Consider the following 27,337-nt stretch of genomic DNA (forward strand, 5'->3'; position numbering starts at 1 on the left):
AATTTATTTGCCAATAAAAACAGATTTTAATTGTAATTGGAATAAAATTTATTTGCCAATAATCGGTGGATAAAATTGAAATTACACATGTGTCATATAATTATAATTGATTAATTGGTATAAAATGAAATTATACCGTACCATGAGTAATAGTCTAAATAATTATGTATTAACAAAATATAATTTGAAAAAATTTATAAACAATTATCTTAACAAAAATAATTATTTAATAATTGATTTAAAAATCAATGCAAAAAATAATTATTAATAATAGTATTATTAACTGGGTAAATAATATAATTTCAAATTATTACTTGAAATATAAATAATATATGGAAACCAATTGAGTAAATCAATAATTTTGCACCTTAATAATTTGACAATTATTACTCAATTAATCAGTTAATTGAATTAGTAATAACAATTTTCAATTTCAAATTTTGTATATTGAGTAATTATTAAAAATTGGGTAATAACGATTTACACGAAAAAATCATTGATAAATTCAATTAACCATAAAGAAGATAATATACTAACAGTTTTAGTATATTATTTATAGTAAAAAAAATTATTTCCTCAAATTAAATTTTATATAATTATAGTAAGTCTCTATAATTAAAGCAATATAAAACTACTTCATATATAGCAATAATATTATACATATTTATATATCTCTTTTTTATTTTTTTTTAATATTGGCATATAATTAATGTAAAAAATATATAATATTAAACTGTTTTGTTATGCATATATATGGATTTATATAATAATCCGTATAATTTATACGTATGGCATAATACATATGTCAAAAAAAGATTCCATAAATTTTGAAAATCACTGTTTTGTTATATGAAATTGAAATTGAAATTAAATAATTTCTATTTATATAATTTTTTTCTATTAGTATCAAGTATTTCCATTAAAAATTCATATCATTTGTAATTAGTATATATATTGTAATAGTCAATTGTTTCAATTATTTTTTATCTACACAATTCGTACTTTATTCGTATTTCTTTTTCTCTTTATTATTTTCCATACCTAATGACTACGAGTTATGATTCTATCAACAGTATTACCTGTAGTAGATTATGTAATGAAAAGGTTTGAAAAATAAAGGCAATGATTATAAGGTTATGGAAAGTTCCATCCAAATTTGATAAGAGTAAGACAGTTTATCTATAAATGGTTCTCATAGATGATAAGGTAGGTTGATTATTCTACATGATTTCTTCGATTGATGCTAGGTCCAGTTTATATATATTTACTGTTCACATTTTAACTATATTTCATGAGTAAACTTTTGGAGGACTCAACCACAGTGCGATTTAATAGAGTTGTAAGTGCTAATAGTCTTCGTTTTTAATTTGTTTTACAGTGTGATAAAATCCATTGTTCAGTGAAGAATTATTTGGCAAGGATGTTTGAGAATGATCTGATCGAGGGGAAAGTTTATGTCTTCTCAAATTTTCTGATTGAGGAATCAAGCGGAATTTATCTTCCGACTACACATGTGTGTAGAATAACCTTTAAAAAGGAGTCACGTATAGTAAATACGATCGATGATCGTAACATTCCTGACAATCATTTCAATTTTTTCGATGATGCTGATATATTGAGACAAACAAATAAAAAAGCTAACTTATTTGGTATTATTATTATTATTATTATTATTATTATTATTATTATTATTATTATTATTATTATTATTATTATTATTATAATTTGTATTATTATTATTGTGTTGTTCATTTATTTGTCTTTAATTTTATGCTTTTAATTCGCCTTTTTTTTAAAATTAGATGTTATTGGACTCTTAACCGGACAAGGAGAAGTTATATCATGATCAAAAGCAGGAAAAAGTGGCTATTACATTGTGGTTGATCTCCATAATTTGCAGTATGTGAATATTTAAAATGTCACAATTAGAATTTGTTTTGTAACAATTATCTATTCATATGCAAAATTTTTTATTATATATTATTACTTATTTGTTCTAAATGTCTTACTAAATGTCTTACTAAATCTATTTATTATTAACAAAATGTCTTACTAAATCTATTTATTTATTAAATTTATTACTATCACTTAAAAAAATTTAAAAATTCTAGGAACTAATAGATGAATTCTTATTGTTCATTAATAGTTTGAAAATATTAAAATTATCATAAAAATTCGTATAATTTATTCTCTTGACAAACAATTTTATAATTACGTTAATCATATAATTTTATATACAGACATTGATACAGTGTTGTTTCATGTATATATTTTGCAGGTATCAAAGGATAACATTGAATTGTTATTCAGTAGGTTTAAATTATTTATTGTTTATTACAAAACTTTCTGCAGTCGGATTCTCTATTAATTTGTTCTTCATTTTGAGCTGATTTTGATATTTTCTTACTTCACAGTAAACCAACATATAAAAATTTGTTGGTAGATTTAAGTATTACTAGATTATTTATGGTCATATTGAGTATATATACCTGATTTATTGAAAAAAGTAGATTAAATAACTATTTTATAGTTAATACAATTAACATTATATTAAGAAAAGAAAAATAACGCATACAAGTTATTTTTTTATTAATTAAATTATTATAATTAAAATAAAATTTAACATAATAATTTAAAATTATAATTTCAATCTTATCACGTGCATGACACGGGTGATTAAAGTTGTTTAAATAACACATACATTGATTTATTGTCCTTTGTTTTATATTTATAATTTTTTATTTTTACAGATGAGAGTGAGTGAGGGGGTCTGAGTCTTAGAGAGTGGTATACGCGCTCTTATCGAAGCTCTGCAACTTCTTCTTCTTCTTCTTCTTCAATCTTCAGGTAATGCTATGCTCTCTCCATTCACCTCTTCTTCTTATTCTTCTTAGTCGGTGTTCTATGTGCAATGTATCAATCAATTGCTTCATTTATATTCGATTACTTGTTCCCTGTTTTCTCACTTGCTTTCTTTGCTCTTGCCCCACCCACTAATCCACCATCTCATCTACTTGTGCGTAATCGAATTGGGGCATCGCACAATCTTAGCTTCTGCGTATTATACTTATTGCTGGGTTCGTTTATGTATTGTTTGTTTCGTTGTTTACTGCTTGCACACAACCTGTTTGATGCAATTCCCCAACCACAATTTGAATTTTCAACAACCCATTTTTCATTATTTGTAGCTCTTCCCTCTCTTTTTTTTTCCTCTTTGGGTTTCGTGTGCATTGATCCTCAATGTTTTTAGATGCAGTGGTTGCAAAAGTTACTTTCTTTTTTGCTTAATTACGCTCCGCATTTGCCACTTTCTTGCTCTGTATACTCTGCTTAATTGCTGCCTTGTGCCTGAGTTATCGTGCCCTTATTGGTGTCTTGGAAACAAAGGAAGTTACTAGCTGCTGCTACTACAGTGCATTAAAGTGAAGAAAAAATGAAAAAAGTAAAACCAAAAAGGACCCAATATGGTGCACGAATAAGTTAGCAATTTTAGAGACTTAGCAAAACTTAATCTCTTGTGAATCAAGTTTCTTTTTTGCTCGTGTTACTTGTTCTCCTTAATGTTGATATTAAGCTGTTAAAATTTAACTTCCCCCTAAATTTGCTGTTGCATGCTTACAAAATCAAACACCAGCTTTGATTACCTCTTTTTTGCATATAGCAAATTTTTGGGACTGTTGCCAACTTTGCTCATAGATTTCTCCTGAGCTTGCTAATAAGTTTTATCGAACTCTTAAAGATATATGCTACATGGCCCATATCCTTGATTAATTTTGCATAAGGTAATCCATATAGGAATGTTGAGAGGGGAAAAGTTTATATTTTGCAGATAGATTGAAATGCTAGCCTTCTTTTGTTCAATATTCAGTTCTTTGATGTGGTGGAATGAATGAGGGAGAAATAGTTGTTGTGACTGTTGATAAATAACTGAGTTTTGTGTGATATGCCAAAAAGTTATGTGATACTAACAAATGAAGTTTCCTTTGCACCGCAAAACAGACATGGTTATCCCTTCTCCAGTAAGGCCTCCAAGGATCACACAATTTCTAAAACCCTACGTTCTGAGGATGCATTTTACTAATAAGTATGTGAGTGCCCAGGTGATCCACACGCCAACTGCTACCGTGGCCTCTTCTGCTAGCTCACAGGAGAAAGCATTGAGATCAAGCTTGGAAATTAAGCGTGATGTGGCTGCGGCTGCAAAGATCGGAAAGTTACTAGCCGAACGCCTCTTGCTTAAGGACATTGCTGCTGTTTCTGTTCATTTGAAGAGAGAACAGAAGTATCATGGGAAGGTTAAGGCAGTTATTGATTCTCTCAGGGATGCTGGCGTTATGCTTCTTTGAGTTTAAGGTGGTTGTGTGTGTTTTAGTTGTACCCGAGTGAGTGACATCATCATTGTTGGAACTTGTCTTTAAGGAGAAAAGAAAGATGGTTGGAAATTTCTGGTACTTTTGTATTATTTTAGTAGAAAATAATAACTAAAAAGTTAAACCAATGTAATATCTTTTTATTTTGGTAGTACCCTCATATCAAGAAGGTTCACATTTTTTATGGTGGTTTGTTTGCTCGACAATCTACATCTTTTACGTATGAACATAACTTGCTTCAAGGGATAGTTATTAAAAGGTATGGAAGGATTACAAATCTTGCTTACGGATTATAACGTCAACACTGCGAAGAGTTTCTTCCATGATTAATAATGAAATGAAAATTATGATTAATCAGTAAAAGATATGAAATATTCTTAAAGTCAATATTTACAATATTAAATTCTAATCTGAAGGTGGTTGTCTAATTTTAATTTATCATGTATAATATAATATAGAATTTAAATATTAATTTGAAGTATATATCTTTTTAAAATAGTCATAATTTGCAATTTAAATAACTATTAGGATAATAATATTGTCACTACTATTTTTGATAATGTCACTTCATATATACTTTTCCTATATTATATATTTACACGAATTTATAAAAATGGGTGACTATCAAAATAAAAGTGATGATATCTATTTTCTAACTGTTGTATTCTATTGTTTAAAGAATATCACTCTATTTTTCTTAAAGTGCATTAACATTAGTCATTGCTATCAGTACTTAGAAGTTACAATGTTGCTATTTGTTATTGATATTGTAGAAATAAAATATCTAATATTAAATTAGTTATGTTACAAAAATAAAAAGAGAGTAAATAAAAATAAAATATGAATATTTAAAAATAAAAAATTACACATGTTAAAATAAGTAAATAACCATCCTTACCAATTTATTATTTTTTAATAAAAAGAGAAATAGAGTAGACCTATGTTAAATAGTTTTGTTTTTCTTTTTGTCATGGGACCTATTATTAAAAAATACAGCTTTTTTTGAAATAAATTCTAATTATTCGGGTCATGGGACCTATTATTAAAAAATACAGCTTTTTTTGAAATAAATTCTAATTATTCGCAACAACTGTATCTAACATAAATACTTCTAGTCTACCAGTAACATAAAGGGGAGACCGGAAAAGCTATTATGACTATATTATATCACGACCGAGTTCTATTCTTGTAATTTTCATAACACCGAGAGACAGCAGACTCAGATAAAGTGTCCCAAACCTACAAGGTATGAGTGACAACAATAAATTTCACAGAAAAATCTATCAAGAACACATTTGAATTTTTCTGTGGCACTTTTCACTCACTTGCAACTTTTTCCCTGAGCCTCCTATAGCCAACACAAAGGGGTTGTCCTCTGAAAACGAAATAGAAAATACAGCTCCCTGAAAAGTCGCATCCAAAACCAGAAGTCATCAGTGTTACTTGTATCATGATTCAGATTAGAGAATACATTTTTTTCTTTCGGTTAAATCTCAACAAATAAAAGAAGCAAACTTACAGCATTGGAGTTTTTAGATGCCACAACAGATGGTTGGTTGTTCGATAAATCCTAAAGCTTTACCTGCAACAAATAATAGTACTCGAATGAGATGATTTCCAATTCTGCAAGATATAGTATATAGGAATAGGAACACAACAAACGGACTTCACAATTACTGTTTTGTCCATCGATCCAGTAGCAAGTAGCTGCAAGAAGGCAACAATGTATGGTTAAACTGAGTACATAATAACTTGGTATTTCTCATCAAAACATTGAAAATACATACATTAGGTGCTGACACATTATAGGATACTGAGGTAACAGCTTTGTTATGTGCATGAAGAGTAAATGTAGAACTTAGATCTGATGTGGATTCAGACATTGCGGTCCGAACATCAAAACACTTGACAGTACCATCCTCGAGACTCACCTAGAAGCACAATTTAATTATTATTAGTGAAGCTAAAACTATGCATCCATAAAAATACAATTACAAATTCAATCACTGAAACGAGAAATCAAAATTAACCATAACACACCACAAAATCGTGGTTAGCGTGTGGATCCCAGGCCAAGCTCTCGACATCAGCTGTGACTGACCACTTATAACCAGGATGGGATGGCATCCTTCCATCCCTCTGCAAAGTGTAAAAGCATTGAAAGCATTAGAATGTTAGATAACTAAAAAAAAAAGGCAGACAGAGATTCCAATGTGATCATTTTTAAAGAGAAAGTCTGTTTTGGCACATGAATATTATACAATCAAAATCTACAGTGTAATAAGTATCCATTCCAGGACCTCAGTATAAAAAAAGAAATGCAAAAATATAGAGTATATAAGCAACATTCTGTTACTACTAGGACCACAATACGATCAAATGAACCAATAAGAAGAATTTTTGGTTCATGATGATTCCAAGCAACTGCTTGAACGTGTCAAGATAGATGAACAAAGGCATCAGACAACATATTGACTCAAGCAACCTAAATTAATGTTAGTAAGACAAAATATACAATATTAAATGACTTAATTAAGGAAAAAAGTGAAAATCTTTCCTACCAACATATAAGTAATATTTCTAAGCTTGTACACTATTTAGAACTAAGGGAAAAAAGAAAAGAAAAGATGATGGACATGAAGAGGGAAAGTCCTTTTTATCAACAAAAGAAGCTCATATTTGTTATAATTGATTGCACTTTAGCATACTACTTGCCTTGTCTGAGTGATGCTCCATTGTACTCTCACACTTCCCAGTAGCCACATCCCAAATCTTGACTCGCTTGTCAGCACTGGCACTAGCAAGTACATTCCTGAATGTTTTAAGAATGACTATCATCAGAGGTGCAAAAGAATAGAGTTTCAAAATAAGTAATAAATGAAACCTTTATGTCCCAAAAGGTGCCCAACAGATGAAATAATACCAAAATCTAATTTTAAATTTAACAAACCTGAACTTTTTGTTCCAGGTAAGACCAAGTACAGAGTCAGTGTGACTGTCATCTTTGTATTTGATTGATTTCTACAAAACCAATTAACAGAATTAGTAACTGGGTCTATACTCAGAATTGCACTTCAACACAAAAAGATGTACAAACCTTCTTCCCCTTCTTCTTTTTCTCTGAAATGCCACCTAAAACCATGCATGGCTACACTGTATCAATCTGGGAACAAAGGAAGCTTAGAAGGTATTCAATGAAAGTGGCTTTATATTCTGAATGATGTTTCTAACTTTTCAGTGAAATTTATTAACCATATTCACTTACAACATCAAGGTCCCAAATTTCTATTGACGGTTCCATTGAACCAACAGCTAAGAAGTTTTCTGCAATGATAATGAAATAATAATGCGATAGAAAGTAGAGGAAGCATAAGGGGATCAAGTCAAATTTTGAGCATGCAAACGAATGCTAGAATTTAGAACTTATTTACTAAAACAGACAAGAGCACAAAAAACCAACATATTTAATAAAACAAAGGAGTAAACAAGCAAGATGCATTGACAAAGGCAATATTCCCCACCTTTCTCTCTTCCTTGAAGGCAGTCAAGCCAAGCTGTGGATAGTGGAAATGCAGGAATTATGATATCATGATGGACATACATGTTCATCTCACTAGTACCGGCGTCCTCAAGTATATGAACCTTGTGGTAGAAATAGACGCAACTCATATAAGTCTACCATTGCATCACGTAGCAAACATCAAAGAAAAATACATCAGCCAATAAGTGAGGATTTGTTTACCTCGAGAAGACTGAGATCGTCCTCAGTACGAGCACAAACAATGACGGAATCAGTTGGATTAATGAGCATGTCTTCGAGTTCATCAGAGTCATCATCATCCTTAACAATGTAAAACAATATGATGTTGTAGAGTCACAAATGAAGGTCAACAGCAGAATGCAGACAAAGTATTGGAACTTACTTTCTTATCTTTGATATAAGGATCCAGGTCGTTACTTGGATAATAAAGATCACCAATCCCGGAACTAAATACCTCAACTCCTAAGGTCAATAAAAAGATGCAAATTAACACAGACAACACAAGGAGACAGAGCTAGCTAGCTAACCATAGCCATGGCTGATCTCATGCTAAGTGATTCGATAGCTAACTCTAATTAAAACCGCTAACTAAAATTAAAACCGCTAACTAACTAACTAACTAACTATAATAGATAACTCCCTGAGATATTATTGTATACCTTCATCTTCATCATCGCAATGTTCCATGTCAAGATCCTTCAAACCGAGGGCAATATCATCCAATTTATCAGCCTTCCTGAGAGCATCAGCAACATTGAGTGCTCGCGCAACTTTATCGACGGCGCCACCGGCATCATCCATGCATTCATCCCCAGCTTCTTCCTCATTTTCACTGTCTGCTGTACTGCATAACATACATGTATTGTAAAGTATTTGATAAAATTTTATAATTGGCTACGTGAGTTTTGAAGAAGAAGAGAAAGAACTGGCGGCGGCGGTCGTGAATATATCTTGAATTTCTTCCTTGGAAGGAGGTTCCGCTATGTTGGGTTCCGCCTTCGAAGCACCTATCGGTATCCACGAAATAGCTGAAATCATTTTGAGACTCGAAATCAAACGAAAGAAGAAAGTGGTGTGTGTGTGTGTGTAGAATGGTGGTGGCAGCCTCCTGAACCCACAAACAAAGGCTGCCACAATCCACACCATATAATTTCTCAAATAAATATCGTTCCCAACACACTTAGAAAGCACCTTTTTAGAAGTTCAAAAAATACATTAGTTTTTTTCTTTGAAAAAGAAAGGACAAAGTTTCAACAATAATAAACATGGATATGGAGTTGAGCACCACAACGCTTGTTTTATTCATATTGCTGGATGCGTGTGGCATAAGCTCAATCTCTTGTCGTTCCTATTGCAAAATATGGTGGGGTACCTAATTCAGATATAACTCAGGCTCTTACAAATGCACGGAGAGAAGCATGTGCATCACAAACAGCAAGAAAGAGTATTATACCTCGTAGGAATTTTAGAATGCGGGCAGTATATTTGAAAGGGCCTTGTAAGGCTCCTATTGAGCTTTATGTTGATGGAACAGTTATAGCACCAATGAACCCTCGTGGTGTTGGCGATGAATGGCAATGGGTTAAGGTTCAATATGTTGATTACTTCACCCTATCTGGCAATGGTGTTTTTGATGGTCAAGGTGCAATTGCTTGGCAACAAAATGATTGTGGAACCAACCTCAATTGTGCTAGGACTCCAATGGTGAATAATATTTTTCTTTTGTGTGATTTCTTAACATTTTACAATCATGTTATACGTACAAAAAAAATCAGCTACTAAATCAGACATTTGTATGTAATAACTGATTAGCATTTTTATAAATCAATACTGTCTAGATAGTATATAAATTGTTTTTGTGTTTCTTATTTTCAAACCAGTTTTATATATTTATGTCTAAAAGATGATTGAATTGTGTTTGATGACAGAATTTTGGCTTCAACTTCATGAAACATGCAGTTGTTAGGACAATAACATCAAAGGATAGCAAGAACTTTAATGTGAATGTACTGGGGTGCCAAAACTTCACCTTTGATGGGTTCAAGGTCATTGCACCAGGGAACAGCCTAAACACAGATGGTATCCACTTGGGAAGATCAAATGGAGTGAGGAGTCTGAACACAGACATAGCGGCCGGAGACGATTGCATATCGATCAGTGATGAAAGCGTGAACACATACATCTACAATGTGAAGTGTGGACCTGGCCATGGCATCAGTGTTGGAAGCCTTGGCAAGTACACCACTGAGGCTCCTGTGGATGGTCTTATTCTCAAGAAGGTCACTCTCACAAACACTGACAATGGTTTGAGGATCAAGACTTGGCCTAGTGCTCCTGGAACTTCTCCTATTTCTAATCTTTATTATGAAGACGTTACCATGATTAATGCCAGGAACCCTATTATCATTGACCAGGAGTATTGCCCTTGGAACCAGTGCAATAAACGGGTATTATTCGTCACTATACATATATACATTACATTATTGATTGTTACTAATTGTTTATGTTTGTGTGCACTTGTTTAGAATCCATCAAAAATAAGGATAAGAAATGTTTCATTCAAGAACATTAGGGGCACCTCATTAACCAGGGAAGAGGTGAACCTCATATACAGCAGTGCTTTGCCATGTCAGCAGGTCACGCTACGTGATATTGATCTCAAATTCAACGGAGCTCCGGCAGTTGCCGTATGTCGTAACGTCAGGCCAACCGTTGCAGGAAGAGCTCTTCCTTTCGTAGCTGCTAATTAGAGCCTTTGCTTAACACATGCATATATGCAATGCAACCATGGCTCTTCTTATAACAGATTTATTTATTTATTTATTTATTCATTTTGCTTCTATGAAGGTGACGAAGGTGCATAAGTCCTCGTCCTAAGGAGAGTTGTAGTGCTCTTTATGAGTTACAGTACATGCTCCTTCGTACACGTTGGTTCAAAGATCAATAGTGCTTGATTAATTTGAGATGTTTCAAACTGTGTATTATATTTATTATTATTTTTTTATAATATAATTTATTAATTTTAATTTGACAACCGATAATTCAAACACTCACGTAGTATTTCAAAATCAATTTTAAGAAAATTAAAACAAACAACTCGTTCGCTTTACCATTCTAATTTACCATTGTAATAAACAGTTGAGAACAATGTTAGGAGTTTCGCACACAAGTTCAATTGTAGAAGACGCTGCAACTCGTTATTCACAAGCGCATGACCGCAATTATATTACAAAGGCAAAAAATTGAAACACTCAATGATCCAAGCTGTAGAACAAATGTTCATTCAAAACTTATAAGGATGTTACATGAATTATGAGAGAGAACATGCTATCAAACTCTATATATCTACCATCCTTAATATATTGCTTTCATCCTGTTTCACAACAACTGTATGTAACATAAATACTTCTAGCCTACCAGTAACATGAAGGGGAGACCGAAAAGGCTATTATGACTCACTTATATCACGACCGAGTTCTATTTTTGTTGTAATTTTCATAACGCCGAGAGACAGCAGACTCAGATAAATTGTCCCAAACCTACAAGGTATGAGTGACAACAGTAAATTTCACAGAAAAATCTATCAAGAACACATTTGAATTTCTGTGGCACTTTTCACTCACTTGCAATTTTCCCTCTGAGCCTCCTATAGCCAACACAAAGGGGTTGTCCTCTGAGAGCGAAATAGAAAATACAGCTCCCTGAAAAGCCACCTCCAAAAACAGAAGTCATCAGTGTTACTTGTATCATGATTCAGACTAGAGAATACCTTTTTTTCTTTCGGTTAAATCTCAACAAATAAAAGAAGCAAACTTACAGCATTGGAGTTTTTAGATGCCACAACAGATGGTTGGTTGTTCGATAAATCCCAAAGCTTTACCTGTAACAAATAATAGTACTCGAATGAGATGATTTCCAATTCTGCAAGATATAGTATATAGGAATAGGAACACAACAAACGGACTTCACAGTTACCGTTTTGTCCATCGATCCAGTAGCAAGTAGCTGCAAGAAGGCAACAAGGTATGGTTAAACTGAGTACATAATAACTTGGTATTTCTCATCAAAACATTGGAAATACATATATTAGGTGCTGACACATTATAGGATACTGAGGTAATAGCTTTGTCATGTGCATGAAGAGTAAATGTAGAACTTAGATCAGATGTGGATTCAGACATTGCGGTCCGAACATCAAAATACTTTGACAGTACCATCCTCGAGACTCACCTAGAAGCACAATTTAAATATTATTAGTGAAGATAAAACTATGCATCCATAAAAATACAATCACCAATTCAATCACCGAAATGAGAAATCAAAATTAACCATAACACACCACAAATCGTGGTTAGTGTGTGGATCCCTGGCCAAGCTCTCGATATCAGCTGTGACTGACCACTTATAACCAGGATGGGATGTCATCCTTCCATCCCTCTGCAAAGTGTAAAAGCATTGAAAGCATTAGAATGTTAGATAACTAAAAAAAAGGTAGAAAGAAATTCCAATGTGATCATTTTTAAAGAGAAAGTCTGTTTTGGTACATGAATATTATAGAACCAAAATCTACAGTGTAATAAGTATCCATTCCAAGACCACAGTATAAAAAAAAAAGAAATACAAAAATATAGAGTATATAAGCAACATTCTGTCACTACCAGGACCACAGTATGATTAAATGAACCAATAAGAAGAATTTTTGGTTCATGATGATTCCAAGCAACTGCTTGAACCTGTCAAGATATATGAACAAAGGCATCAGACAACATATTGACTCAAGCAACCTAAATTAATGTTAGTAAGACAAAATATACAATATTAAATGACTTAATTAAAGAAAAAAGTGAAAATCTTTCCTACCAACGTATAAGTAATATTTCTGAGCTTTTACACTATTTAAAACTAAAGGAAAAAAGAAAAGAAAAGATGATGGACATAAAGAGGGAAAGTCCTCTTTATCAATAAAAGAAGCTCATATTTGTAATAATTGATTGCACTTTAGCATACTACTTGCCTTGTCTGAGTGATGCTCCATTGTACTCTCACACTTCCCAATAGCCACATCCCAAATCTTGACTCGCTTGTCAGCACTGGCACTAGCAAGTACATTCCTTAATGTTTTAAGAATGACTATCATCAGAGGTGCAAAAGAATAGAGTTTCAAAATAAGTAATAAATGAAACCTTTATGTCTCAAAAGGTGCCCAACAGATGAAATAATACCAAAATCCAGTTTTAAATTTAACAAACCTGAACTTTTTGTTCCAAGCAAGACCGAGTACAGAGTCAGCGTGACTGTCATCTTTGTATTTGATTGATTTCTACTAAGCCAATTAACAGAATCAGTAACTGGGTCTATACTCATAATTGCACTTCAACACAAAAAGATGTTCAAACTTTTTTCCTTCTTCTTTTTCTCTAAAATGCCACCTAAAACCATGCATGGCTTTACTGCATCAATCTGGGAACAAAGGAAGCTTAGAAGGTATTCAATGAAAGTGGCTTTATATTCTGAATGATGTTTCCAACTTTTCAATGAAATTTGTTAACGATATTCACTTACAACATCAAGGTCCTAAATTTCTATTGACGGTTCCATCGAACCAACAGCTAAAAAGTTTCCTGCAATGATAATGAAATAATAATGTGATAGAAAGTAGAGGAAGCAGAAGGGGATCAAGTCAAATTTTGAGCATGCAAACGAAGGCTAGAATTTAGAACTTATTTACTAAAACAGACAAGAGCACAAAAAACCAACATATTTAATAAAAAAAAGGAGTAAACATGCGAGATGCATTGACAAAGGCAATATTCCCCACCTTTCTCTCTTCCTTGAAGGCAGTCAAGCCAAGCTGGGGATAGTGGAAATGCAGGAATTATGATATCCCGATGGACATACATGTTCATCTCAATAGTACCGAAGTCCTCAAATATATGAACCTTGTAGTAGAAAAATACCCAACTCATATAAGTCTACCATTGCATCACATAACAAACATCAAAGAAAAATATATCATCAAATAAGTGAGGATTTGTTTACCTCGAGAAGACTGAGATCGTCCTCAGTACAAGCACAAACAATGACGGAATCAGTTGGATTAATGATCATGTCTTCGAGTTCCTCAGAGTCATCATCATCCTTAACAATGTAAAACAATATGATGTTGTAGAGTCACAAATGAAGGTCAACAGCAGAATGTAGACAAAGTATTGGAACTTACGTTCTTATCTTTGATATAAGGATCCAGGTCGTTACTTGGATAATAATGATCACCAATCCCGGAACTAAATACCTCAACTCCTAAGGTGAATAAAAAGATGCAAATTAACACAGACAACACAATGAGATAGAGCTAGCTAGCTAACCATAGCCATGGCTGATATCATGCTAAGTGATTCGATAGCTAACTCTAATTAAAATGCTAACAAACTAACTAACTATAATATATAACTCCCTGAGATGTTATTGTATACCTTCATCTTCATCATCGTAATGTTCCATGTCAAGCTCCTTCAAACCGAGGGCAATATTGTCCAATTTATCAGCCTTTCCGAGAGCATCAGCAACATTGAGTGTTCGCGCAACTTCATCGACGGCGCCACTGGCATCATCCATGCGTTCATCCCCTGCTTCTTCCTAATTTTCACTGTCTGTTGTACTGCATAACATACATATATTGTAAAGTATTTGATAAAATTTTATAATTGGCTAAGTGAGTTTTGAAGAAGAAGAGAAAGACCTAGCGGCGGCGGTGGTGATTATATCTTGAATTTCTTCCTTGGAAGGAGATTTAGCTATGGTGGGTTCCGCCTTCGAAGCACCTATCGGTATCCATGAAATAGCTGAAATCATTCTGAGACTCGAAATCAAACGAAAGAAGAAAGTGGTGTGTGTGTGTGTGTGTAGAATGGTGGTGGCAGCCTCCTGAACCCACAAACAAAGGCTGCCACAATCCACACCATATAATTTTCCAAATAAATATCATTCCCAACACACTTAGAAAACACCTTTTTAGAAGTTCAACAAATACATTAGTTTCTTTCTTTGAAAAAGAAATGACAAAGTTTCAACAATAATAAACATGGATATGGAGTTGAGCACCACAACGCTTGTTTTATTCATATTGCTGGTTGCGTGTGGCATAAGCTCAATCTTTTGTCGTTCCTATTGCAAAATATAGTGGGGTACCTAATTCAGATATAACTCAGGCTCTTACAAAATGCATGGAGAGAAGCATGTGCATCACCAACAGTAAGGAAGAGTGTTATACCTCGTGGGAATTTTAGAATGCGGGCAGTGGATTTGAAAGGGCATTGTAAGGCTCCTATTGAGCGTTATGTTGATGGAACAGTAATAGCACCAATGAACCCTCGTGGTGTTGGCGATGAATGGCAATGGGTTAAGGTTCATTATGTTTATTACTTCACCCTATCTGGCAATGGTGTTTTTGATGGTCAAGGTGCAATTGCTTGGCAACAAAATGATTGTGGAACCAACCTCAATTGTGCTGGGACTCCAATGGTTAATAATATTTTTCTTTTGTGCGATTTCTTAACATTTTACAATCATGTTACACGTACAAAAAAAATCAGCTACTAAATCAGACATTTGTATGTAATAGCTGATTAGCATTTTTATAAATCAATACTGTCTAGATAGTATATAAACTGTTTTTGTGTTTCTTATTTTCAAACCAGATTTATATATTTATGTTTAAAAGATGATTGAATTGTGTTTGATGACAGAATTTCGGTTTCAACTTCATGAAACATGCAGTTGTTAGGGCAATAACATCAAAGAATAGCAAGAACTTTAATGTGAATGTACTGGGGTGCCAAAACTTCACCTTTGATGGGTTCAAGGTCATTGCACTAGGGAACAGCCTAAACACAGATGGTATCCACTTGGGAAGATCAAATGGAGTGAGGATTCTGAACACAGACATAGCGGCCGAAGATGATTGCATATCGATCGGTGACGGAAGCCTGAACACATACATCTACAATATGAAGTGTGGACCTGGCCATGGCATCAATGTTGGAAGCCTTGGCAAGTACACCACTGAGGCTCCTGTGGATGGTCTTATTCTCAAGAAGGCCACTCTCACAAACACTGACAATGGTTTGAGGATCAAGACTTGGCCTAGTGCTCCTGGAACTTCTCCTATTTCTAATCTTTATTATGAAGACGTTACCATAATTAATGTCAGGAACCCTATTATCATTGACCAGGAGTATTGCCCTTTGAACCAGTGCAATAAACAGGTATTATTCATCACTATACATATATACATTACATTATTAATTGTTACTAATTGTTTATGTTTGTGTGCACTTGTTTAGAATCCATCAAAAATAAGGATAAAAAATGTTTCATTCAAAAACATTAGGGGCACGTCATTAACGAGGGAAGGGATAAACCTCATATGCAACAGTGCTTTGCCATGTCAGCAGGTCACGCTACGTGATATTGATCTCAAATTCAACGAAGCTCCGATAGTTGCCGTATGTCGTAATGTCAAGCCAACCGTTGCAGGAAGAGCTCTTCCATTCGTAGCTGCTAATTATAGTCTTTGCTTAACAGTTTTTAATAACGAAAAAAAGGTCGGGAACGATTTTGATTTTGATCCAAGACGTTAGGAACGAAAACAATACTTAACCCTTTTATTATTATTTTATGTGTACTAGTGTGGTCAGTAGTCCCTGCTGATTTCAGTTAAAATATAAATACTTTATCTATCTATCTAATAATTACTTTTTAATAACGAAAAAAAAAAAGTTGGGGACGATTTGATTTTAATCTAAGACGTCAGGGACGAAAACAATACTTAATCCTTTTATTATTTTTTTATGCGTACTACTGTGGTCAGTGATCCCTGCTGATTTTAGTTAAAATATAAATACTTTATCTATCTATCTAATAATTAAGCATACATATGTATAGAATAAAAAATTAATTGTTACCCAAATAAAAGGATCAGAACCAATGACATGACCAAGTGTGAAGATCATGCATTATTCAATGAGATAATATTCAAATTGTTCCCAAAATTATACTAACGTCTGTTTTAGTTTACTTAGTTAATTTAATTTTTCAACCTAACATTTATAACTCATCTTAATATAGATAAGTTCTACCTTATTTTATTTTTATTTTTAATTTTAAATAATTTTGACTTTTGTGAGTTGATTTTTTGTCCTTATTGTAAAATGTTAGATTGTTTGACTATGTTAGACTTTAATTTTATTTAATCATTAGTAAAGTAAAGAAAATCTTTCACATAGAACAAAAGAAAGGGGCAATATGTTTTTTAACTCATTTGGATAAAATAAAAAATAAGAGTAATATACCAAATTAATCTCTTAAAAAATTTTAATTAGACAGTTTAATCTTTAATAATTTTTAATTACAAAATTAATCTCTAATTTTTATTTAGAAGACAATAATTTTTACATTAAATTTTAATAAAAAATTAAACATTAATTTTTATTGTTTATTTAATAAAGATTTGGCACTTCGTAAAAATTTGTTTAAATTTTAAGATTAATTTAATTATTAAAATGTTCTACTAAACAACTCTCAAGAACAGAATTGGAATAGCAGCAAAAGATAGTGTTGCTTTTATGGGACTGGATCATTATCAAAATGTATTGAGAAAATTAATGATTAAGGCCATAAGGGTAAAATTTTGATACTTTTAATATGAATTTGATAGTTAAAAATTACTTAATTATTAATTTCTTATAAAATTAAAAACAAAAATTTAAATATAATTAATTTTATGTAAAATTAATAGTTAAAAATTATTAAATAATTTGATAAATTTAATTAATTTATTATTTAACCCCTCTCAAATATTAATTTCATACCAAGTTATCTCAACTATCAATTTTATGGAAAAAAAAAACTACTAAGTTTCCACCTTGTTCTGACGAGCTTGCCACCGCAATTTAAAACCCTAATTTCAAACCTAAAGGACTAATCTAACCATGTAAAAACATGACCATAAACCCATATTGACATAGTTACAAAATGCAAAACATAATTCCCAAGAGGAATTGTGGCAAGGATCAGTATGAAGGCTTTTAATCAATGCCGGAAGTTACATTGGAAGCATTAGACAGTGCATTGAAAACAAAAAAACACAATCACCAAAAAGTGTTGGGAGAAGTCTAGGTTGTCAATCCATACTAGAATGCAACCCACGCCTTTTTCTTAACACCCTCTTTTTTATTTAGAAGAAGTTGCGCAGTGTCACATTGCAATAGCTTTGCAAGGAACATGGGTCTTCTTCATTCATCATTGACCAAATTGCCCTTTTGCTTCAAAAACACTGCCATTACTACCCAATGTTTGTTCTTCCAGCTCAAACCTTTTACTATAACCATCATTTCCATGCCAGTCTTTTTCTCTTTTTAGATAACCAATTGAAAAAAGATTTGAACTTTACCATCAAACATGTCGAAGTTTGATTGATTTTGTTGTTCCCAAAAATCCAAACAGAGAACCCTAAACCAAAAGCAATTAAAAAGAAGAAAGAAAACACAGTATTTTGAACTAAAGGAATAAAAATTGAAACATAGAAGTAGAGAGTTGTTGAGGAAAGAAGACGAAGAAGATAGAAACAGCGCCGCCACAGGACTGAGGATTGAACCATGGAAGTGTGATGAAGTAGAAGTGCACACGTTGTGTTGGGGTTTTTCTGCAGGCCTAAAATATAAGACCTTGTTTATATTGGGCTTTTTGGTCTAATGGGCTATGGGCCCAAACATTCTCAAATAAAAAAGTATAATACCCTTTTACACAAGTCTCCATTTCCGATTTTTAAGTTTACAATACTTGCTAGACCAAAAAAAAAAGAGGTTTACAATACTTGCAATAATTATGACAAAAACAGAAAATCTAAATAAATAAGTGGGATTGTAGGAAGAGTATTTTTTAATAAAAAAGGTGAAGATTATTTTTTCAATGGATCAAAAATAAAAAATAAAAAATAAAAAATAAAAAATAAAAAATAAAAAATAAAGATATTATATATAATGCACAATTTTTTCAAAAAAAAATAAAAAATAAAGATAATATATATAATGCACAATTTTTTCAAAAATTTATTATTTAAATAGTTTTATTTGGATTTTAATCTCAATTACATTTGATTATTATAGTAAATTAAACATATTTTGTTAAGTTATATTTTCGTATATTAACTTTTAATTTTTTTAATTTTTATTGTTTTATATAAAAATATAAATAATAAAAGAACATCGTTGGCAAAAAAAATATTTAATAGAACGAAAGAAAATACACGTAATATTAATTAAAACAGATTTTTTTCAATTATATTACTTTCATTCTATTATTTCACATAAATTTCTATTTCTTGAGATTCTTTGTATTTTTTAATTTATTTCATCTATATTTTTTTGTTTTAAAACAATAATTTTAATATATATTTTTAGAACAGATACTAATTAAAACCCTTCAAACTATTATTAATGCTTAGTGTTTACTATGAAATAGTTGACTTATATTTCTTCAAATTCGTCATCCGTTATTTTATATTTTTTACAGTTATTAGTATAAGATCTATTTATGAAAGGGAATTATTTAATTTTTTTATTAAATTTAAGAAAAATTTAATTAATTTGAGTAAATATTTCATTCGATTTCTGACAATTATCACGAAAAAATGATAAAATCCTAAAAAAAACACATCTAATTAACTTCTAATCTTTTTTTGAGATTAATTAGTTTCTATACTAAGAAAAATAGAATTAATTAATTTTATAAAAATAAAATTTAAGAATCAAGTTAAATATTTTTTTATCAAAAATTTCATTATGTTTTGAGATAATTGTCAGGAGGTTCTCTTAATTAATTCTCAAGCAATAGCATACTTGATACTACACACAGGTCACACACATAAATATATCACAACACAAGCTTCTGTTTTCTTTATGCGTTTTTCTTCTCTCAAACGCCAATTTCAAATTGTTTGTTTCTCGGGAAAATTTATTTCTCTTTAATGCTTCCTTTTTCCCGGGATTTTTTCTTCATCGTTCTCGTCCCAATCTGTTCCCCAAATCCAAATCAAACGCTTCCAAACTCTCACAACGCGATTCGCAAAATCCAAAGAACAACAACGACAACAACAATTCGCTGATTTTTCCCCCTTCTCGTTCCTCCTTTCGTTGGTCGCGTCATTGTTCGATTCCGAGGGTTTTGGAATCGAAATTCTGCGCGCGTTCTTGTTATTTTTCAGTGTTTTTTTTTTATTCGTCAGAGGTGCGAGATTCCAACGTGTTTGTTGGTATAGGAATTAGGAAACTGGTGTTGGCTTGAAAGTTAAGTCCTGAATTCTTGGAGGTTCTATGTTGCACATCGTTTCGATGTGAAATTAGGGTTTTTGTGGAAGAAGGAGAAGAAACAGAGCATGATTCTGAGAGCTATGGTTGTTCCGGGAATCAGAAGAAGCGGAAGGTTAACGAATTATGCTCTCGCGATGCTGAAGATTTCAGCAGTGGTTCTGGCTCTTGGTGCAGCGAAGGAGCTTATTGGAATGGTGGTGCTGAGGTTCAGTCCAATTCAAATTCCGTACAGCTGAACGGTAAAATGGCACCGCGTGACGGCGGCGGAGATGGGACTCGGCCGCCATTGTTGCGGTCTACACGGGGCCGCCATCAGTCCTTGCCGTCGAGGTTCAATGACTCGGTTCTTGATTCATGGAAGAACCAAGGAGTCAAAGTGGAGGACACGGATTCCAGCTTTGAGGATGATGCAGATGAAGAGAAGAAAAAGAAGGGTGATAATTATTGTGCTCTTGAAGTGAATATAGAGATGGAAAAGAATGGTTTTGTTAAAACTGAGAGTAACAGTTCTGTCATTCTGTGCTTAGTTTTGAAGGTGGTGTGGAGCAGAAGGTTAAAACTACTGGGAATGGTGGTGAAAGGAGGAAACAGGTTTACAGGCCGGAGGATTTCGCGTTGGGTGATATAGTTTTGGCGAAGTGTGGGAAAAGGTACCCTGCTTGGCCTGCTGTGGTGATTGATCCTATCTTGCAGGCTCCGAAATCCGTCCTCAGCTGCTGCGTTCTTGGTGCACTCTGCGTCATGTTCTTTGGCTTTTCGAAAAATGGGACCCAAAGGGTAAGCTTTCTATTAGGAATTTTACATGTGGTGGTAAATTTATGTGATTTTTTAGTGAATTGGATGAATGTTGATTTGCAGGACTATGCTTGGGTAAAGCAGGGAATGATATTCCCCTTCTCTAAGTTCATGGAAAGGTGGGTGTTGTTGAATGGTTTTGGCTGCGGTTGTTTCTGCAAGAATGCAGAGCGGTTACTCATTATAAATTTTTGTTTATGTTCAGATTCCAGGGTCAGACACAGTTGTACAAGAGCAAACCGAGTGACTTTTGCATGGCATTGGAGGAGGCAATGCTGGCTGTAGATGGTCTTCTCAACTCACAGCTGGAAGTAGAGGAAGTAACTTATGTAAATGCTTATCCGTATGGATATTTAGAGCCCCCAGCCATGCCTGTTGATGATGAATACCACTGCGAGGATCAAGTAAGATTAATTTCTTTTGTTTTTTCATTTTGTGCTGAACGACATCATGGTTAGTGGAGAGCATTCATAAGCTTTGTTTTACTTTCTGAATAAGAAAGAGATATTTTACTCTTGTTGATATGTACTGGACCAAGGCTGCAGTAGTCGTTCCTAATAAAATTTGGATAATAGCTAAGTTCATAGAAATGCCTCTTATGTACACTCTCTTTGATTGTGAATTCTTATCTGTTGAATATATTCTGCAGGATACAATATCTTGTGCTGGCTGTTATTTGATGTTGCCATGCAAAACGATGAAGAAGATTAAGGACCCAAGTGGTGCATCTCAATTTTATTGCAAACATTGCTTTAAGGTTAAGCAGAATGGCTCATTTTGATTGCTTGAAAGTCTTGACTCCATAATTTATAGAAGTTAATTTTTAAAATCTTTTATCCTTTTGTTACAGTTACGAAAATCAAAACAATATTGTGGCATTTGCAAAAAGATTTGGCACCATTCACATGGTGGGAATTGGGTGAGATAATGCATTTCTTTTCAATTAGATGGATGTTCTTTAAATTGCTAATATATGTTTGTTTGAATAAACTCAAAATTTTAATATCTTCTGGGGCTGAACTTCTTGAATTAGGTGTGCTGTGATCGCTGTAATGTTTGGGTGCATGCTGAGTGCGATAAAATATCCATTGAACTTTTCAAGGTTCTGTACCATGATTACTATGTTATTTAATATCTCTTTCTCCTCAACTAATATTACTTTCTTACCAATTTCTTTTTCACATAAACTAGTGGAAGATAAACGAATGGTTTCTTGTTGCAGGATCTTGAAAACACAGATTACTATTGCCCAGCGTGCAAGGGAAATTTCAATAAGAAAGTACCCATACCCAAAACAAGCAAGTCAAAAAAGAAGTATAATGTGGAAGACAGATTGGTAGAGAATAGCCAAAAATCTATAGTACCTGAGACGGTAACAGTGGTGTGCAATGACATGGAAGGACTCTACTTCCCAAAGCTTCATTTGTAAGCGTTCCTTGCGCTTCTTGGAGCTGATAATCTGATTTGAATATTTCTTCTTGTTTATGGTTTAAAGCAATTTATTTTTATGTTCTGTCCCTTTTTTCTGAAATTCATATTTCTGGAGATTCTCTCTATTTAAATCTTATCATTTGCAACCAGGAATTTCATAGAGCTAATCAGTGCAAATAAATCTGTTTTATCTGTATGATTTTTGTGACACTCATGTACCTTCAAAAAACAAATTTAGTTGACAATGGCATTGGCATGATCCCGGGATTATCTTGATCCTTTAAGATACTACAGTCAATATAGATATTTTATCAACCTAATTAGGCTTTGCATGTGCAAAACAGTTTCTGTTCGGACTCCTATAATTTAAAAGAACCATAGGTTAGCAAATTATTTGAAGATTTCATTGAGTTGCTTGTGGTTGCATGCAGAATTATGTGCAAGTGTAGCTCTTGTGGTTCAAGGAAGCATACACCAAGTGAATGGGAAAGGCACACAGGTAGCAGAGCCAAAAAATGGAAACATAGTGTGAAAGTGAAAAACATGATGCTCCCACTAGAAAAATGGGTTTGTATTCTTGCTACATTAGACTTAAAGACATCAAATCTTTCCTATGGGTATTCTGTGAGGTGGTTGGCTATTACTAATTTCATAGTCATGAAGTAGATCTGTATCACTTGGATTTGCCTATGCTGATACAGTGTCATATTTATTGGGGTGTATTTGTGTATTATTTTGCCTTTTTGCTAATTTTTTATTGGAAATAATTACTTCAGATCACAGAAAACATTTCACAAGATGGAGTTCCACAACAGTTAGATCAGCAGCAGGTGCTTAGCTTTTTGCAAGGTAATTTGCACTTTATATGAACTTCTATACACTGAAGGCGTCAGTTTTTAGTTTCTCAGGTCCTATGGTACTTGCCAATGTATCCTTTCACTAGAATACATCTTGAAGAACAAATATTTATTTTTCCTTTACCTTATTCTCGCAGAAAATTATGAGCCAGTTCATGCAAAATGGACAACAGAAAGATGTGCAGTTTGCAGATGGGTAGAAGATTGGGAAGATAAAAAAATTATTATTTGTAACAGGTGCGTCCATTATTGTTCATGTTTTTGTTCTTAATTCAGAAATATCGGGGATGCTTTGTATTTTGTTCAAAACTTACAAGGCTTAAAGATGGAAACGTCTATCAAGATATATGTTTTCTTTTTCATTATGCAGGTGCCAAATAGCAGTCCACCAAGAATGCTATGGGGCAAAGAATGTTCAAGATTTTACTTCTTGGGTTTGTAGAGTATGTGAAACACCAGATGTGGAGAGAGACTGTTGCCTCTGTCCTGTAAAAGGTATGTCATACTTGGTATTTTGTGCATTTACTCAGTATTATGTGCATTCTATGGGTATTCTGAGTCCTGTAAAAGCAAGACCTCTATGTCATGCAATATTTTACTTCTTGGGATGAAAATGCTTTGCAGGTGGTGCTCTAAAACCAACTGATGTTGAGATGCTATGGGTTCATGTGACATGTGCTTGGTTTCAACCTCAAGTGGTTTTCCAAAATCATGAGGCCATGGAACCTGCGGTAGGAATACTGAGAATTCTTCCTAATACCTTTGTTAAGGTAGAACTCTGAGCTAAAAAGGTTATTTTGGCTTTTGTATTAATCATTAATTCCAAATTATGTTGGTAATCTTGACATTTTGGCATAATTTATTTATTTATTTATCACTATTGAAATTGGCACTTCGAATTTACTTTTGATTTTTCCATCAACATATAGCTCATTCCTTCCAAATCACTTTGGATGAGTATTCCCAAATGTAAAACTAAATATTTTTCTGCTAAAAGTACATTATTATTCATCACACTGCTCTATCCCCTCCTCTCTATGGGAATTTATTAAACTCTCTCTCTCCTCTCTCTCTCTCTCTCTCTCTCTCTCTCACACACAGGTGTGCTTCGAGAGCAGGATATAGCACAGAAGTAAGTTTCACACTTCTGATAAATATGAGTAGGTTAATTTGAAACTGTAATCATGAGCTTTCTTTTGGAGGGCATGGGCCACCCTTTACAGTTTGAATTAAGTTATATGAGGGTTAGAAGAGCTGTGGAAATATGTTAAGGTGATATATTAATGTTGTTTAAACTTACAGTTGCATTCTGTGGAGAAGAATGGGACTCAAATAACAAAGAAGCTAATATACTGTGCAGTTCACAGGTTTGAGCTCTGGCGATTGAATCATCTTTAATGATATCTTGGTGTTCTTTTAAGTTCTGTATGTTTATGCTACTTCGATTTCAGGGTCCCAAATCCAGAATCTGTATTGGTTGTACATACTCCCCTGGGGTTTTCTCTCCCAGAGCCTCTCTTGAAAATCATAGAAGATGCTTCCGGGGGTCAAGGCTGGTTTCATCAAAGAATGTAGAGCTTATTCAATCTTCAAACTCTGAAGGTGACAAGATTGAGCCATTTTCTGCTGCAAGATGTCATGTATACTGTAGATCACTGAATAAGGTGATGATTCTAGATATATAATTATGACTGTAATAATGTGTGTACATATTGAAACTTGCCTAATCTTTTGTTATTACTATGCTGTCTTCTTTTTTCCCATTTGCATTCCTTCATTAAGGCTGCTAATGTTATTCTGTGCTAAGGATTTAATTACTTTCATTAACCACTTTCTTTCAATTTGGTCTGATTCAATTATTGTCTCACGTATTGCCAGAAGGCTGAAATACCAATAATTCACTTGCTGAAGGGACCCGGCCATCATTCTTTAAGTGCAATAACTCAGTTGAACAGCTATAAGGTAATCTTTCATGGTCAAGGGGTTATGTGTTTGATCTTCTTGTCCCTCTGATTGTGATTGTGTTATGTGATGAAAAGTAAATTTTGTATGTCTTGATCTGATAGGATTCTGAAGATTCTAAAGTATTTACTTCTTTCAAGGAACGACTTCATCATTTACAGGTTAACCCCGTGTGCTCCTGTCAATTACTTCATTTTAATTTCAGAGGGGGAAAAAAATTTATGTTCTGTTTTTTTTTTTAGTGAAGTCTTAAAAGTTTTCACTTTGATATCTCAGAAAATGGAAAAGCTTCGAGTTTGCTTTGGAAAATCGGGTATCCATGGATGGGGTCTTTTTGCTCGTAGAGATATACAAGAAGGAGAGATGGTAACTTACTATTCTAAGATGGTCAATGCGGATGACATATTAGATGAATAGTTGCTTCACCTTAATTTTGTGTTTACGTTTGTGTGAAGGTTGTTGAGTATCGCATTGAGCGGGTAAGGCGAAGTGTTGCTGATTTAAGGGAAGTGAAATACCGTGCAGAAGGAAAAGATTGCTATGTGAGTCTCTTGTGATTTATGAAACATCCTCCATTATTTTCTCTGTGCTTGAAATGCCTGTTTCAGACAGGTTACTCTTTTATTTCTGATCTTAACATGAAACAATAAATAATGCAGCTGTTCAAGATCAGTGAGGATGTGGTAATTGATGCAACGTACAAGGGCAATATAGCACGGCTAATAAACCATTCTGTAAGTTATAATCAAACTCTGCTGTAACTTTATAAATGTTATCTCTGTATTCCTTCATCAATGGAATGCCCCATGAATTTGCCCAATTTGCCCTACACCTTAATCCTTATTTGTAAATAAAGGAGTGGTTGGGCAGGTCGTCGCAGCAACCTAGGGTGCATTTGGTTTTTGTTTTTATTTTCTGAATTTGGGATTCTATTAAGGAAAAAGAGAAAACAATAAAAATGATAAAAAAAAATTTCCTGTTTTTTAGTTTTACCTTCTGTTTTCTCTTTTCTCTTTACAAAATTCTGAAACAGAAAATGAAAACAGAAAATAAAAACTTACACCAAAGGCACTACAGTCTAAGGCTTTTATTCTATATTTTGATTGCTAGATGAAGTATTGATGTTCATCCTGACTTGCTGCAGTGCATGCCAAATTGTTATGCAAGGATTATGAGTTTGGGTGATCAAGAGAGTCGGATCGTTCTCATTGCCAAGACGAATGTTTCTGCTGGCGAAGAATTAACGTACGGTTTGTTCTGTCTCTACGTATTTATGTTAATGGCATTATTCTTCATTGGCATTATATTTTGGATTAATATGATATGTAATCCCTTTTCTTTGATGTTGCAACAGGTATGATTACTTATTCGATCCAGATGAGCAGGATGAACTGAAAGTTCCCTGCCTTTGCAAAGCCTCCAATTGTAGGAAATTTATGAACTAGGGTTGGCATTTTACTTTTTTTTTTTTTTTTTACTGGAGCAATTGCAGATTCCTAACCATAGGCCTTATGTATAGAGTAAACAGTAGTCCATTGATAGGTATATCGTTTTTGCAATCTCATTATAATTGTATATTCTTTTGCTCATATCATAAATTAGGAAAAAGATATTCAGATCAATGAATTAGAGGCATTTTTGTAAATTGCCTCTCCCATTCTTGTATATTCTCCAAAATTTTTGACATGACATTTGGAAAACAAAATGTGCATGAACAGAGCATATTCTTATGTATATTCATTTCAGGCTCAATAATGAATATACAGCATTTTTTGCATGCAGAACTCTTGTGATTGTGTGGCTAAAGTTTACATTTATCTCATGCAAGAAAGATATGGAGCTGAAATGATTAAAAAGAAAAAGTCTGGTTTAAATATTTAAGGGTTTAGATTTTTTGGTTAATTGTGACTAAAGTGTGATTGAATTAATTTCATTGTTTAATTTGATTAAACTTTGCAGCTTTTGTTGTAATATAATCTTAGTATACTCTGGGATATCAAAAGAACTACAATA

General features: G+C 33.1%; 2 protein-coding genes and 3 pseudogenes across 2 annotated transcripts; 3 read left to right on the top strand and 2 right to left on the bottom strand.

The window, feature by feature from the left end:
* LOC107480288 (uncharacterized WD repeat-containing protein C17D11.16-like) overlaps positions 1-14,763 on the bottom strand; it is a 107,196-nt pseudogene extending 92,433 nt beyond the window's left edge.
* On the top strand, positions 2,718-4,554 carry LOC107480293 (uncharacterized). Its single transcript, XM_016100428.3, has 2 exons — positions 2,718-2,847; positions 4,000-4,554. Exon 2 carries the CDS (start codon positions 4,002-4,004, stop codon positions 4,344-4,346), a length of 345 nt encoding a protein of 114 aa, XP_015955914.1. The 5' UTR covers positions 2,718-2,847; positions 4,000-4,001; the 3' UTR covers positions 4,347-4,554.
* LOC107480250 (uncharacterized WD repeat-containing protein C17D11.16-like) lies at positions 5,538-8,949 on the bottom strand (annotated as a pseudogene).
* Positions 14,764-14,992: 229 nt separating the features above from the next.
* On the top strand, positions 14,993-20,515 carry LOC107480252 (polygalacturonase-like; annotated as a pseudogene).
* On the top strand, positions 19,839-26,989 carry LOC107480253 (histone-lysine N-methyltransferase ATX3-like). The gene is given in 25 exon segments (XM_052258431.1): positions 19,839-20,857; positions 20,860-21,056; positions 21,138-21,193; positions 21,280-21,478; positions 21,724-21,831; positions 21,925-21,993; positions 22,108-22,176; positions 22,297-22,499; positions 22,937-23,072; positions 23,282-23,354; positions 23,500-23,599; positions 23,733-23,857; positions 23,987-24,132; positions 24,321-24,331; positions 24,464-24,494; positions 24,665-24,729; positions 24,814-24,851; positions 24,854-25,026; positions 25,241-25,324; positions 25,429-25,485; positions 25,601-25,690; positions 25,780-25,866; positions 25,984-26,058; positions 26,469-26,569; positions 26,679-26,989. Coding segments are annotated over 25 exon segments (2,718 nt in total). The 5' UTR covers positions 19,839-20,523; the 3' UTR covers positions 26,770-26,989.
* Positions 26,990-27,337: the final 348 nt, after the last annotated feature.

Source organism: Arachis duranensis, chromosome 3 (assembly GCF_000817695.3).
Source record: "Arachis duranensis cultivar V14167 chromosome 3, aradu.V14167.gnm2.J7QH, whole genome shotgun sequence".
NCBI classification, from domain to species: Eukaryota; Viridiplantae; Streptophyta; class Magnoliopsida; order Fabales; family Fabaceae; genus Arachis; species Arachis duranensis.

Bases quoted from the DNA above. Each gene is read 5' to 3' on its own strand.
- LOC107480293 (XM_016100428.3), top strand. From the start codon at position 4,002: ATGGTTATCCCTTCTCCAGTAAGGCCTCCAAGGATCACACAATTTCTA.